Genomic DNA, 16,143 nt, shown 5'->3' on the forward strand with positions numbered 1-16,143 from the left:
TTACAACGCATTTTAATATTATATAGAGATTTGTTTATTAACAAGATATAGTGATTGAAATATCTTAAAAATCATAAAGTACACAAACATTTACACAGCATTGATTTCTTTTACTATTATTTTGCCATAGAAATATTGTAAACGTAAATTTTGCACCGTTGTAGTATTAGAACTGTCGGCCTACGTCGTATTAAATGCACCTAATTATTTGTAGTATTTAATATATATTTTTTTATATCGATCGATCGAACTGCCCGTTAAATGTGTTTCGATGATCCCTCCAAAATACATTAATATGAACAGAATAATCCAGTGTTGCAAATCATGTGTTAGACTCGATACACGACTAACACATCGCTCTCTCAACGAATTGCAACCGGATGACGGTGACGGGAGAACGTTGTCGGCCGACGATCGAGAGTCGACGGTCGGCTCTCGTCGAGGAGCGATGTGAAAACAGACATTTAACCGTCAGAACGTAAACCAGGAGCAACCGTTGCTTCTGGAGGAGCTGTTGGAGCAGGAGAAGCGCGAGCAGGAGCGCGAGGGCGGCGAGTGGAGCGCGGGCCCGCCGCCCGCGCCCGCGCCCGCGCCGCCGCCGCCCGCCGTGCCGCTGTTCGCCGCGCCCGCGCCGCCGCAGCCGCCGCCGCCGCCCGAGCGCGCCGCCAGCGAGGCCGACCACCACGCGCGCCTGGCCTACGAGCAGTGGCTCACCGCCTACAACACCTTCGCCTCCGACCAGCTGCGCTACTACGAGCAGGAAGTGCAGAAACTGCGCAAGATCCGCAAGGTGAGTGCGCACCGCCGGCGTGCCCGCGCCCGCGGTGGTTCCCGTAGTTCGCTTCTGTGTTCGTGCGCTTCGTAGTCGCGTGTTGCGTCCTCCACTTCGCGGTTATTTTTCTATTCCAGGTATGAATCCGGGGAGTGGGCACCTGTGTTAACCGAATGTCGATGTGTACTAACCGGGTGCTAGATTGCGAATGTGCCACCGCCGTTTCCTACACTGTCCGCGTTCTTATTACAGTCGCTGAATAGTAAGCAGCGGCAATTGAGAAAATCGGGGAACGAGCTGATGCCGAACGACGCCGCCGAACTTCAGAGAGTGTCGACCGAGCAGCAGGCGTTACAGAAACACTTGGAAGCTGCTAGAAAACAAGCCAGGCAGCACAGTATGCTCATCCAGGTAATTAATCTAAGGAATAGCTCTAAGTATAATTCAAGCGTAAAGTTGGTAAAAGCAACCGTTAATTTTCTTTATATATAACAATTTAATTTATTTCTGCAGGAATACGATACGAAGCAACGTCAACAGAATCCACAATTAACACAACAAACCATTATAAATCAGCAACAGATTTCTAATCAGACTGTGTTCGCTCAAAATCAGAACATAAACCAAAGTCAACAAATGCAACAGCAGGCTACTATAAACAGACCGATGCAAATAGGATTGCAGGGCACCACAATACAGCAACAAACATTGATCCGAACACAGCAAACTGTTCTCGGTTCCGACGGACAACCGCTGCCTCAACAGAGAATAGGATTAGTCACTTCACCGCTCAATACCCAGGGCAGAATCTTACAAGGCGCTCGTACGTTAGTTATTGAGCAAACTGGTTCGCCGCAGCAACAGTTGGTCCGGCAATTATCGGGAGTACAGGACAGACCTCAGTCGGTGAGCGGAATAGTGCAGTTCAATCAGCAGCAGATGGCTAATGTCCGAAATAACATGCCCGTGGGTAATCAAACTCCCCGCCCGTCTAATCAGAGGCCAGTTATGTCGCCGCTACATGTCCAGTCTCCTCATTCGCAATCTCCTCTTCACTCTCTGGCTCCCCAGTCCCCATTACACCCTATGGCGTCACCGATGCAGTCCCCATTGCATTCACAACAGTCTCCGCTACATCATACGTCTCAATCTCCCTTGCATTCAGCGACACAATCACCTCATCATACGCAGCAGTCGCCAATGCATTCTCAGCAGTCGCCAATGCACGTGCAGCAAACGAGTATACCGCAACAGAGTCCGATGCATTCACAACAGAGCTCGATGCATCCGCAGCAATCTCCTATACACCAGCAGAGTCCAATGCATTCGCAAAATCAAATGTCCACACAACATTCTCCGATGCACCCGCAACAGAGTCCGATGCATCCGCAACAAAGTCCAATGCATCCGCAACAAAGTCCGATGCATCAGCAGCAAAGTCCGATGCATCAGCAGCAAAGTCCTATGCATCCGCAGCAGAGCCCAATGCATCATCAACAAAGCCCGATGCATTCTCAGCAATCTCCGATGCATTTACAACAGTCGCCGATGCATACGCAGCAATCCCCGATGCAATCGTCAATGTCGCCACAACATTTTCTGCAACAACTGCAAGCTCAGAGAACAAGTCCACAACTGCCTACGCCTAGCCGCAGTCCGCAGGTAATTAATTAATAGATTTGATTGAAAATTATGTGCACACACTATGATTGTTTAATCTTAGAAATATTTATAAATATAAATATTTTTATTGTTAACAGATTTATCAACAATCACAAATTCAAAGTCCCGTAGCCTCTCATTCGCCACAGCTACAAAACGTGAGTATACAATAGTTAACAAGCAACCTGGTTTAATCAAATAGATAAAAAGGAGTTTATTGGATTCCGTAACTAAAATATTGGAAATAGTGACGATGCAATGCCATAGGCTAGCCACGGTCCCAAAGCATTACATATTCAGCGTTTTAAGAAAAAAACATTTTTTTTTTCTTTCTAGAATGATTATACAACTGGTAGATTCTCTCGGCCTGCTCCTGGGTGTTCACCATTGCCTACACGTTTTGCTCGGCCACCGCATCACCAGCAAGGTTAATATAAACTGAATAACAATATTATAATATTTTCAATTATTTTCATTGCTAATTACTAATTATGTATTTTTAGGTATGCGGGTTGGTGTACCCTTCGTTGGGCGTCAACAAACTTCCCCACTCGGTAGCCCACAACCTCTACCGTCGCCCGGAAATTCAACCAACGAAATGACTGTACGTATTTTAACATTAAAGTAATATTAAATCTGTAGAATGGCGTTAACATGCGCTGTAGTACTTACATTTTCTATCAGAATAGGTTCGAATTTTAAGTATGTTTATTGTTACAGCGCCAACAAATCCTACAAAGGCAGCAATACAGTCCTATGGGTGGTGCTCCGGCCTCTCCATCGTTATCGCGATCTCCTCATGTGGCACGCACACCCACTCCGTCCGCGTCACCGGCCGCTTCCCCAGCACCCCACCACGAGCACGGCGGTGGCACCCACCACCACCACCACATGGCACCCATACCTCCAGGATACAGATACTTCAAACCTGGCCTCTTTGGAGGTGCTCCAGTATGGCCAACAAAAGAAGACGACAGACGACGCGCTACTCACATAAATAAAGTGTCCATACTTAAACGGCGCACGCCTCCTCGACCGAGATTTTCAGGAAAGACTGGCGCTCCCGGCACTGAAACTCGCATTGATGATATTGCTGAAACGAGCGATGCACGAAAGTATGTGCTTTACTCTTCGGGCAGTGTTGAATATTCGAGCGCATCTGATGACTCTGCTCGTATGAGCTTTTCCAAAGATGACGACGACGAAGATATGCAAGATTTTGTCGACCATTTAGATGATGACGATATAGTTGTAGTAGAACCTGGCGCTATATCACCTGAGGAGCGCATAGCTACAGAAGAAGATTTTGAGGAACTGATTGACAGTGGTAAACCAGAAGATGAAGCCGAGGAAGAGATTCTTCAAGATAAACCTCCAACGCGTACAGAAACAACAACTAAAACTGTGGCAGTAATAAGTTTAGCGCCCGCGAAGCAGCCGTCATCTAATATGCAGCAATATAAAATAGTCAATCAATCGCAAAGCTCGGCACTCTCACGTTTACCAGTTCTAAGCGCCACTGTGCTTTCACCGCATTCGAACACTAAAATATTGAATGAAGTTTCTCAAGCTACAGTTGCATCTGTGTCGATCGCCAATCAAACTATTTCTGTACCGGTATTAAAAAATCTTTCAGTACCTGTAGCTAATGTTACTGGTCACGGTTCTGGTATACCCAAACCTCAAATGAAAAAGGTACCTTTGAACATAAGTAATCCTCCACTTACTGTAAACATGTCATCTCATTCTATGCCCAAGCCAATGAATTCCGTCATAAGCGTAATATCTTCTAATGTCGCGAAGAGTGCCAGTATGAATCCGGTTATTACACTCGCTACCTCAAACTCAATTGCAGGTACATCTAGGGTACCAGTTTCCATCCTTACTCAGCCTCAAGTAAAACAAAAAATTGTAAAAACCATAGAAAAACCAATGGCGTTATCACTATCAAACACAAAACTGTCAAGCTTATCGGTAACTCATGATGCTACTTTGCCTGCTAAGATCTTCCAAGATGAGGCTGCATCACCAGACAGCACAGTAGCATCTGAACATAACATGGATATGCAAAATCCTTCTGTGAACCAGCATTTGCTCTCTTTGTCCTCGCAAGAAATGAAACAAAAAGATCAACACTCCTCTATGCAATCGACTAAAGACATTGACATTGAAAGTGAAATTAGTAAACAGACCGAGTTGCCACATACTCTTTGTTTGTCAGATCGTACTCCACTTTTACTCGGAAAGGCAGACATAAAGAGTCCCGATCCCATACCAGAAAAGATACCTGACAATATTATGGAGGGTGACGATGAAGACAAGCCAGAAGATTCTTTGCAGAACCATTTGTTGTTGTCTTATAATAAAACTTTGCACGAGCAACAAATACCTAACACATCTTCTGCAGGCAAAAACGCCGAAGAAAATGTAGTAAAAACCATTAAAGCAATAGCAAATCAAACAAAAGAGATGGTGATTGATTCTAATATGCAAATAACTTCGGATATTACTCAAGATTCGGTTCAGATATCTATACCATCGCCTACTCCTTCACAAGAAAGATATTTAAATGATATAACAATGCGAGATCACCCAGAAACAGTAGAAGGTACTCCCAAACATGTAGAATCATTCGAACATATGTTAAGTTTTCTAGAGAACATTACCGATGATAATAAAAGAATGGGTATGAAACAAGCAAATGTAAAAAAACCTAATCCGCCGCCTACTCAAAATCCTAATTTAAATCCAAATCATGCTTTAAAACAACAAGAAAGTAGAGAAACAAAAGAACCACCCGCGTTTCCAACTAGAGACGTTGAAAGGATTGCAATGCAATCAGCAACCATACCTCAATTATCGCCTTTATCCCAACCAGCAGAGTTGACGTCTAACATGGCAAATGTATCACAGCAGTTACGGTCTATTATGTCTTCTTTAAACACTAATACATCTAAAGTGGAATCACAGACAATTATGAGAAAAAATAGTGATGCTACAGCCCCTACACAAGTCAACTTTGAAACTCTACTTCCATCTTCAAAAGTGGAAATAGCCACATCGCGACCATCGCCTATACAAAGAATAGAAAAACCGCAAACTTCTAATTCCAGTTCAGAAACAATACCTATGAGTGCAGCGCAGATGATTGGATCTCGACTTAATACTTTGTCATCAATGGGACAAATGAGAAAATCTCCAAATATATCACCTATTAATTCCCCTGTAGGGATGCAAAATACTATGATGAAATCTCCGGCACAATCGCCTCTTATTAACAATCAGACGTTTAACTTAGGCGAAGAATCTCACAATGCAAGCATAACTTCTCAAATGATGCAAATGCCAGCTTTATCAAAAATACACAATAATCCTTCAACACCTTCTTCTTTGATACACTCCAATAACATAACCACAACGAGTGTTAGTAGTTATCCAAAACCTCAGTCTTTGCCGACTAGTATACTGGGCCACACCTTATTACAGCCTACTAGGCAAATAAATACCAGCAATTTACAATTTAATCCGCAAAATATCAGTTCTAGCCAACCGCCGGCTTTGGTTATGACATCAAGAGCAATAATAAGTAACAAAGAACCTGCTCCTAATGTTACCGTACGTACACACAGTATCGTGAGCACAGGTATGGGACAAATGCAACCTAAACCTGCACAAGGTCCCATTAGCTTCGTGACATCATCAAAGCTCTTACATACGCAATTGACTTCACCATTAAAACGATCAAAGTCAACCGATGAACCAAAGAGCGAAGTAATAGTGGGCCACATTCAGCCGACCAAAAGACATAGTGTGGAATCGGTTATAGTTAAATCGGAACCCATGGAAACTGATGAATCAACAGTTGCAACAGATAATTTGGGAAATAAAATAATTCAACAAAATGCAGCGAACCAAAGAAACGACGAGTCACAAAATGTATTGCTAAAACAATTATTACAGACCACTACTACAACGTCGACGGTTGTTCCACAACGAACAGTGACGATACAAAGAAGTGCCCCTGCTTTAGGTACAATTCCGTCTTTAGAAGCTCAGTTGGCGAGACCAGCAATTCCGCCACCAACCCTAGCTTTAACTCAAGAAGTAGAAATACCCAAGAGTTCTCCTAGACATATAACTACAGTGAGTTCCCCTTATTCCAACCGTCCAATTCAGACGTCAATCCCTACATCATCAATGTCTCCTTTGATTTTAACTCAATCCTTAATGGACGTAAGAAAGACACCGATGAAGTTCTTAAATAAAGAAGAGACAACCCCTGTACCAGAATGTTCGCCCACGATCAAATCTTTACCCATGTATCCAACAAGTATAGAAAATCAGCAACTTCAACAAACCATAAAAAAAGAAGTAGCTCCACCGCAACAAAGCCCTATACACCGCCCATTTACACCACTGGACGTTAAAAAGGAACTTCTCGACGAGAGTTCTCAACAATCTGCAACTTCCGGTGTTTCTACTGCATCCGATCAAGGCAAATTAGATCAACCAATGAAAGAGGAATTCCCAGAGAGTGTTAATATGGAAAGTTCATCAGATATCAATCCGTCAGAAACGCCATCGGAAGCTAAGAGACGTAAGCGACGAGAATATCAACAAAAGAAGCGAAAACAAATGCAACTAAATATGAAAGCGGCCGCAGAAAATAATATGAATGCTGTAAACGCTAAAAAGCGCCCTCGTAAAGGTTCTAGATATGAAGAAGATTACGATACCTTCATTGACAACTTAATGGCCCAATTAAGATTACTGCCGCCTATGCAGATCCAAGAACCTGCTTTGACTACTAACTTTGCAGTTTGTCCGCTGTTTGGGTCTGGCGATTTGACAAAACTGAAAAATAAAGACTATGATATTCTGAAAGGTGATTTATTGGGTGATTTTGGGAATGCTAAAATACCGAACGTAGCCGATTATTATAACACCAAGCCATTCGGAGATGAGGAACCGCTTCCAGAAAAACCCGCATCATCAACACAAAGAGGTTTCTATGATCAAGAATTTCAGCCTATACTATTTGATGAAGATCCTGAGGACAAGAAACTTGATTTTATCTGCAAAGAGAGAGATACAGATACACCGGATACTATAGTCAGTTGCTCCAGTCCGGAGGGATACGAAATTGATCATGACGATAGATTCCCATATCTTAAACCAATTGATAACGATGAAGATGAAGAAGATGAAGAATCGTCTTTATCAGGCCGTGTTTCACCAGTTTTACCAGTCGTATCGCCTATTCCAATAAGAGTTAAACCGCTTTCTTTATACCAACTAAAAGATGAGGAGGATAATCAGAAATCATTAAAAACATTGGATACCGAAACTCCACTAAAAACAAAAATGGAGGACTCTCCTGGTAGCGGAGAAAGCAATGAAAATGTTACAGTCACTCTTACTCTCACCTCTGGCGCTGCAGAAGATATTCTAGGTGTATTGAAAGAACTTGCGGGTATACTGCACATCCCACCACCCACTTCCTATCAAATAATAGAACGTACGGCCACTCCGCCGTCTCATAAACTTGGACTGTACAGATCAAAAGGTAAAGATGGCAAGGAAGGAACGCCTATTGATATTCAAAGTATTTTGAACGGAGCGGCGAAATTCTGCAGACACTGTGATGTAGTGATTTTGGATTCTGTTGTTAGAGCAAAAGCGTCTGAATTTCCTCTTTTATCTGCTAATAAAGGAAACGCTGAAGAAATACTGTGTGATAGCGATTCGGAACTGTATTTTTGTAGTACACAGTGCTATGAAAGATTCGCATGGCGTCCAACGAATATTATTTTAGATGGAAAATCAAAAACGAACATCAAAGAGGACAGCAAATCTGATATAGAAACCAATTTGTCAAAAGATAGGGATGATTTTGATACTGCATCTACAGAAAGTATGGAAACAGATGAGCTGGACATAAAACCTGACATCAAAGATGAGAAAATGGATTTCTCGTTCATGGACTCCTTAGATAATGATGAATTAATGAAAGAGGTCGGTGATGATGTAAGCGCACTCGATGAAGATCTAAAGAGTATCGAGACTGATGAGAAAAGTAATCAAAGCGTTGAAAAAGAGAAATTCAGAGGAACACGATACAAAACTTGGTCACCAGGTTGTATCGGTCCACCGATAAAGTATAAACGCCCAACCGACCGAGAACTGACTGAACTAGTATTTAGAACCGGCGTTGCCATTATGCCCGTTACAAACGAAGATGCCAGGAAGTGTGAATTGTGTGGAATTCAAGGTGACGGAGTCGCGGATGGTGTATCGAGGCTACTAAATTGTGATGTTGATAGATGGGTTCATCTTAATTGTGCTCTCTGGTCGGAAGGCGTTTACGAGACTGTAAGCGGCGCACTAATGAACGTAGACTCTGCTTTGGCAAACGGTTCCAATGCAACGTGTGCAGTGTGCAGAAGGCTTGGAGCAACCGTACGATGCTTCAAGGTGCGATGTGGAAGCGTGTACCACGTGGGATGCGCTGTGAAGGAGAATTGCGTGTTTTACAAGAACAAGACTGCCTTCTGCGCTTCACACGCACCAAAGGCATGTATATTTCAGTACTATATTCTTATGAAACCAGGTTGAATCTTTCCCCCGCATTATGTTAAAAAGTATAAAAATATGTAATTATATAATAAAATTAAATTTTTACAGTAAAACTTCCCGATTAAAATTAAAAACTTTAGAAATAATAATATAACTAACGAAATCGGGGTATACTCATTTTTCATTTTATTCAGAAAATATCGATAATATTGAATAAACCTAATCTCATAGGGAATCTTCATTCAGTTTCTCGTACAGAATCAATACTGCTATACGTAATGGATATCGATATATTGAAAATTATGTAATAAGAATATCTAAGGTATAGGTATATAATCGAAGATTAAGTAATAGTAATGTTAGGTAAAACTGCGATACTATCTATAAGCATGTACATATCATGAAAATATGGTACAATTGCACTCTTAAATGAACTACAAAGTCAGATGACATTACCATGACGTGTATTATACAGAACGAGAAAGACAATGAGCTGACTACACTGAGCGTCGGTCGGCGGGTGTTCGTGTGCCGCGACGAGCAACGCCAGGTTGCATCGGTTATGTTGCACTCGGACACCAACCACCTCATCCGCGTTGGCGGGCTCATCTTCCTCAGCCCGGGACACCTGTTGCCGCACCAGCTAGCCGCCTTCCACACGCCAGACTACATATACCCCATTGGATATAAAATCGTGAGTATAATTTTTAAAGCAAATCTAATTTATTAATTTAAAGTTTGCTTACTCTTTAAGCATTTTTGAAACATCAAGTCTGTCTGTTTGTATTGGCTCTACCACCGGTTTGAAAGGCAGATTCTACTGAGAATAAGCCAGCTAGAAAATCAGTAGTTGCCCTCGTTCAACATCAATTTTATTTACATTTTCACATTTATTTTTCTTTCTTGTGTGAAATGAAGCACGGTGTCGATATTCCTGCAAAACTCGCTTAAAGCTCCTCGCTCGACCGAGTCACGAGTTTGTTCATCTAGAAGAAAAAAAAATATGTAAATAAACAAATATAAATAAATATACTAAGATATTACACACATCGCCATCTAGCCCCCAAGTAAGCGTAGTTTGTATTTTAGGTACTAAGATGACTGATGAATAATATAATACATTAATACTTATAATATATACATATAAAGTATAAACACTCAGAACCTAAAAAACATTCATGTTCATCACACAAACATTTTCCAGTTGTGGGATTCGAATCCACGGCCTTGGACTTTGTAAATTAAACAAAAAAAAAACAAATGATTAGTCATTGTACTTGGTTGATAGTGCCAAAGATAATATTTGTTTAAAAAGCTAAGTTCTATTAGGCCTGCCTGCACGACGCATCCCCGCATATTCTGATTTTGATAACAGCATATCTCCTTTATCAAGCTGGACTTATAAAGCTGAATATTGGGTATCCGAAATAAATAAATTTTAAAAATATTAAATTACAGGCACAAAAGAACTTACGCCTTAGATTACGAACACGGGGCGGTGCTTTGGACGTGGCGAAGGTTTCCACTTTCTATAGGGTCCTATCTGCTTAGTTTGTCAACTATTATAAAGAGATGGTTTAACAGGTGCGGTTTTACTGGTCCATGCGGCGCGCCAACAGCCGCTGTCGCTACGTGTGCTGGATCTCTGAGGAGGAGGGCCGGCCGCGCTTCCACGTACGCGCGCAGGACGAAACACTGCAAGAACTGAGCGCACCGACGCCGAGAGCCGCCTGGGCAGCTGTACGTATTGCCTTCTCCCTCTAAACCTAACTAAAACCTACCACGCACTTGCGTATTACCCTGTAACGCGCACAAGAACGTGCCGGTCAAGAATTTAGCGGTCCGGTTCAATGCCGCGTGAAAACCAATCAGTGGTAAATTAAACTTTTCGGTTTCAATTAAACTGCCATACCCCTAGGTTAACTCGTTAACATCTCAGACTGCATCAGTTAAAATTGCAATCAAGGGCTAACTTGTAGTGGAATAAACATGCTCAGCCAATTTCAGGTGAAGGGATAAAAAAATGTAATATACAACGTGTAAACGAAAACTGAAATAATACTTCACAGACTTTAAGAGGTACATTATGTAATCTCTCTGAGACTTATCTGTGAAACCGATAACCTAATAACGAATACGAAACGATAACGAAATATATCAAATACAGCCCTAACATCACATGCAAAATAAAAATCATGTGACTCTTGTAACTTTATAAGGTACGCGTCGTGTAGCGTAGGTACTATGCGCGTGTCGGTCTTGTATCTTCAATTTTTCTTTTGATTTAATATTTTTATAGTGTGTTTCTTATGTAATATTCTTATGCATCCTTCAATATTATTTCGTAAATCTGTTACACGTTTTATAGTCTTTTATTTTATGTCACACGAAACACACAGTTTTACGCACAACCTTATTAACTGGTTAGTTTTGCCAGTAGGGGGTCCCCAATGGTACTTATCAATCTAATATGAGGAATAGACTAAATTAATAGCCTTCCTCATCGTCATCATCATTGTCATATCAACCTATTGCTGACCACTACTGGACATAGGTATTTCGTAGGTTCTCCTAGCGGCTTGATTGATGTCGTCTGTTCACGTCATTCGGGGTCGACCAACGCTGTACTTAAAAGCATTTTAACCACGAATTAATATTTGTTCTCCTAATATTCTCAAAAATATTTTCGTAGGTTTTGGATGCAATAGCAATTTTAAGAGAGGGCAGAGGGGAGGATGGCGTTTTGAAACTTTGGCCTAACTACGTCACCGGAGAAGATCTTTTCGGACTTACTGAACCTGCTGTAGTCAGGGTTCTGGAAAGCTTACCAGGTTAGTGATTTTTTATTGTTATTCATAGATTTTACCTGTCATTATATCTACTACAAGGTTAGGGTGGTACAGGTATATAATTCTTATTTCAATATGACCAATAATTATTTAAAAAGTATAACCGAATACAATAGGCAGTAATTTCATTTACAACAGTGATAGATTTTATATGGTCTGATTTTTTTATATATTGCTGAAGTTTGCACTAGGCATGAATCCGTTAAATAATATCACAAAACATCAATTTTTCGCTCTCGCTCCTTTCGCATTTCTATTCTAATTTGTATAATTGTTGTAATTAGCTGTTTAAGTAGAAAATGAACGATCACAACAGAATAGATATGTGTCTACTAGATGCAAAGTTTGAATTCAAATGGAAAACACACTAACCTCACGTAGAGTAACATTGAGCGAAATATGTTACATCACGATGAAATATATCGTGAAATGTGTGTTTAGTAGTATTAAAGATTTTTGTGACCGCCACGCTCATATCTGCCGTTAAGCCTCATTGTTGTGTTTGGGTCTGAATGGCGTGGTTGCCGGTACAATGACAGGCACACGGGGTTTAACACCTACACCACAGGTTGATCCACACAGGTGGCACTTTGTAGGACGGGCTCGTTGCATGCCCTGGGACTTGTTTTTTTGTAGGCGATGGTTTTCCACTTATCAACAGGTGGGCCGTGCTTGGTCCATCAATTATTACTAGTATCTGGAGAACTGAGCTTTGCTTTAAAAAAAGAGGGCTCGAGCCGGGTGGGGTCCTCAGGTTTCCCCTTATGCAATTATAACCTTGTAGATGATGGCCAAATTTACCTACGTATTCGAATGATATTGCAGCAGTTTTTCATTGCCAGAAAACACTGATTAAACGACGTTTTCCAAAAATTCAATCTAGCTAGATCAATATATAATTACCCCTGAAAGCCACACAGGGTTTCATGCCGTTTCCGATATTCAGATTATACATGGTTACATATTATATACAAGAATTGCTCGTTTGAAGGTCATCGAAATTCAAATTAGAATTACGCGAATCTAAGCTTTATTCGTAGGGGGTTAAGGTTCTTCATAAGGATAAAGGTATGTGTCGCTATTGTTGTCGCGTTCTTTTTTTGTTAATAATTTATGGTAGACTTCAGCTTCTGTAAATTACACTTTAATACAGATAAATTATTTAGGAAGCCATGACCGCTTACAGAACCACGGTAGGTAGTCTGGGTATTTTTTGTTACGCATTTCCCTGAATAGTGACGCAACAAAATAAAGAAGTAGCCAAATTTTGCAATTTTCAACCTTATGAATAAAGTCGTAAAATTCGTTTTGGTCCGTCAATAGGTTAAATAAGTAAATAAAAAACCTCCTCAGGCATAGAAACACTCACGGACTACCGCTTCAAGTTCGGGCGTTCTGCTCTCCTGGAGGGCGGGCTAGCCGTCAACCCGTCGGGATGCGCTCGCAGTGAAGCCCGCTGTGCGCGCGTGTGGCGGCGGGCGGCAACGAGGTCGTTACAGCCCGCACCGCCGCCGCCCCTCGACGCGGCGCACTCCACGCACCCCGCGTGCCCGTACTCCAAACAATTCGTGCACACCAAGAGCAGCCAGTATAAGAAGATGAAGCTTGAGTGGCGAAACAACGTCTACCTCGCAAGGTATACTTTATAAACTAGTCTCTCTTCTTTTGCTTTCTGATTCCAAGGCCGTGGGTTCGATTCCCACAACTGGAAAATGTTTGTGTGATGAGCATAAATGTTTTTCAGTGTCTGGGTGTTTATATGTATATTATAAGTATTAATGTATATTATTCATAGAAAAATTCATCAGTCATCTCAGTACCCATAACACAAGCTACGCTTACTTTGGGGCTAGATGGCGATGTGTGCGTTATCTTAGTATATAAATTATTTATTTCTTTATTTATAACCTCTCTTTTCTTCCGATTTTGGTTGCGCTATTCTCTGAAAATGCAAGAGGGTTATTAATAAGTGTGAAACGTTTGGAACCTGAGCGTGGGAGAATATAATATAATTTTGTCATACGCATCATTTCGCTCCTTTGTCTTTCATAATAGCATATTTTCAAGTGTCTCTAAATTTCTTTTAAAATAATTAACCTATGTTGCTTCTTGATAATTAAGGTATTATGAGGTGAAGAATAGATTAAAATTGGTCCAGTACTTTCGGAACCTATTCGGTACAAACTAACAAAAAAAACAAAAAATCTTTCCTATTCATAACACTAAATATAGATAAGAAGCTTATACCAGTTCTGCGTTCTAAAGTAACTGGATTTCAAGCAGAGTAGCTTAGATTTTGAATGATAATATTTGTTGATTAAGGTTGACTTAATATCAAATTATATTAAAATGTATTATATGCCAAAGATTTTAACACATCTTCTCATCTCTCATCATATAGAATTTATAGATGAATCGCAACTCTAAACACAAATTGTGGTATAGTTTTGCGATTGGATTAATGACTAATGTATATCGTTAAATAAAATCCGTATAATTTTCCTCCAGATCCAAAATACAAGGACTAGGGCTGTATGCAGCGCGCGATTTGGAGAAACACACCATGGTGATAGAGTATATCGGAGAGATCATCCGCTCGGAGCTCTCTGAGATCAGAGAAAAGCAGTATGAAGCAAAGGTTAGTTATTTCGTATTCCACGTTCGTTTCCGCTTCAAAGGTTTGAAGTCTTTTGTTGTATTGGTTGTTATGTTGCACCACACAAGTAATATGGACACATCTGTCACTAGATAAATACAATTGGTCATTCACTTGAATTATCTGATGACTTTCCTGGCGCAACGCTTAAACGGTGGCAATTTGGGAATTTATTATTTCTGAATTTTCTCTTATCTGGTCTGGTGGGAGGTTTTGGCCGTGGCCTTTGGCTAGTTACCACCCTTCCGACAAAGACGTGCCGCTAAGCGACTTAGTGTTACGGTGCGATGGCGTGTAGAAAACGATTAGGTGGTATGACTGCTATATTCCCTAACAGGTTAGCCCGCTACCATCTTACGACTGCATCATCACTTACCACCGGGTGAGATTTCAGTCAAGGGCTAACCTGTAGTGGAATAATAAATAATATTGTACTCTTCAGTCAAAACTGGTCCTTCGAGCCAGATAGCTACTAAACTTTATTCTATATGCTAAACTATATTCTAATTCCAGAACCGCGGCACTTACATGTTCCGCCTGGACGAGCGGCGGGTAATTGACGCGACCCTCTGCGGCGGTCTGGCGCGTTACATAAATCACTCGTGCCAACCTAATTGTGTGACTGAGAAGGTAGAGGTAGACCGACATCTACGCATCATTATCTTTGCCAAGCGACGCATTGCGCGCGGCGAGGAGGTAAGTTAATTCATTTGATTACTCGTTGCCTATGAATTTAAAATCACTCAGGAATATATTCTAAGTCCGAGGATACTTTCGCTTATGCAGAATTTTGCATAGTGATTTTCCCGAATAAAAAGTTCCTATGTCCGTTTCTAGGATGCAAGCTATATTTGTGACAATCAAGTGATTGAGTCTATCATAGGTAACAAAGTGACAAACAAATATATATAAATGTACTAAATATACTACGACAACACACACACCGCCACCCAGCCCCAAAGTAAGCGCAGCCTGTGTTATGGGTACTAAGACGACTGATAAATATTTTTATGAATAATATACATAAATAAATAGCAATATGCAATTGTTATTATATGTATATTAATTATGCAATATGCAAACATCCAGACACTGAAAAACATTCATGCTCATCACACAAACATTTTCCAGTAGTGGGAATCGAACCCACGGCCTTGGACTCAGAAAGCAGAGTCGCTACAAACTGCGCCAAACGGCCGTTTAAATAAACACACAAAACGATATTGTATCACATTTATATCATTAGCACCGTGATAACTTGTATCGTAATAGTCGCCGGGAACACATTGTATTTGGTGGACAGCAAAATTTGCGCCATTATCGGTCTAATAATAGAGGGCAGTACCACACTCAGCTCCGCTAAAGAACGCTGAAAGACTGAAAGAAGCGTTCTAACAGTTTCTACTAGGTCCCTGAAATTCTTAAATATAAAAATACCAATGGTCCAGAAATACAATTCATAATGTATGGTAAGGTGATCGTTAATATGAACTAAAATATATTTCCAATTAATAAAGTTAATATGAACTAAAGTTTAAAGAATATGTAAAAACACATTTATTACAGCGAGGTTACTACACAATTGATGAATTTCTTAATGACAAGGTTGCTTGGAAGCATCCAGTTCC

At 40.9% G+C, this 16,143-nt stretch overlaps 1 protein-coding gene across 7 annotated transcripts in view; it reads left to right on the top strand.

Moving 5' to 3' along the window:
- LOC120626178 (histone-lysine N-methyltransferase 2C-like) overlaps positions 1-16,143 on the top strand; it is a 59,790-nt gene that overhangs the window by 40,284 nt on the left and 3,363 nt on the right. For 5 of the 7 annotated variants that reach the window (XM_039893541.1, XM_039893547.1, XM_039893542.1 and 2 more), the window contains 13 exons: positions 476-790; positions 1,025-1,183; positions 1,286-2,434; positions 2,533-2,592; positions 2,771-2,861; positions 2,938-3,038; positions 3,155-9,007; positions 9,486-9,704; positions 10,595-10,750; positions 11,703-11,841; positions 13,213-13,495; positions 14,368-14,497; positions 15,029-15,211. In XM_039893541.1, coding sequence (XP_039749475.1) covers positions 476-790; positions 1,025-1,183; positions 1,286-2,434; positions 2,533-2,592; positions 2,771-2,861; positions 2,938-3,038; positions 3,155-9,007; positions 9,486-9,704; positions 10,595-10,750; positions 11,703-11,841; positions 13,213-13,495; positions 14,368-14,497; positions 15,029-15,211 — 8,838 coding nt within the window. The remainder of the gene's footprint in view (positions 1-475; positions 791-1,024; positions 1,184-1,285; positions 2,435-2,532; positions 2,593-2,770; positions 2,862-2,937; positions 3,039-3,154; positions 9,008-9,485; positions 9,705-10,594; positions 10,751-11,702; positions 11,842-13,212; positions 13,496-14,367; positions 14,498-15,028; positions 15,212-16,143) is intronic. The other 2 variants (XM_039893544.1, XM_039893548.1) reach the window with 2 other exon arrangements.

Source organism: Pararge aegeria, chromosome 9 (assembly GCF_905163445.1).
Source record: "Pararge aegeria chromosome 9, ilParAegt1.1, whole genome shotgun sequence".
Taxonomy (NCBI): Eukaryota; Metazoa; Arthropoda; class Insecta; order Lepidoptera; family Nymphalidae; genus Pararge; species Pararge aegeria.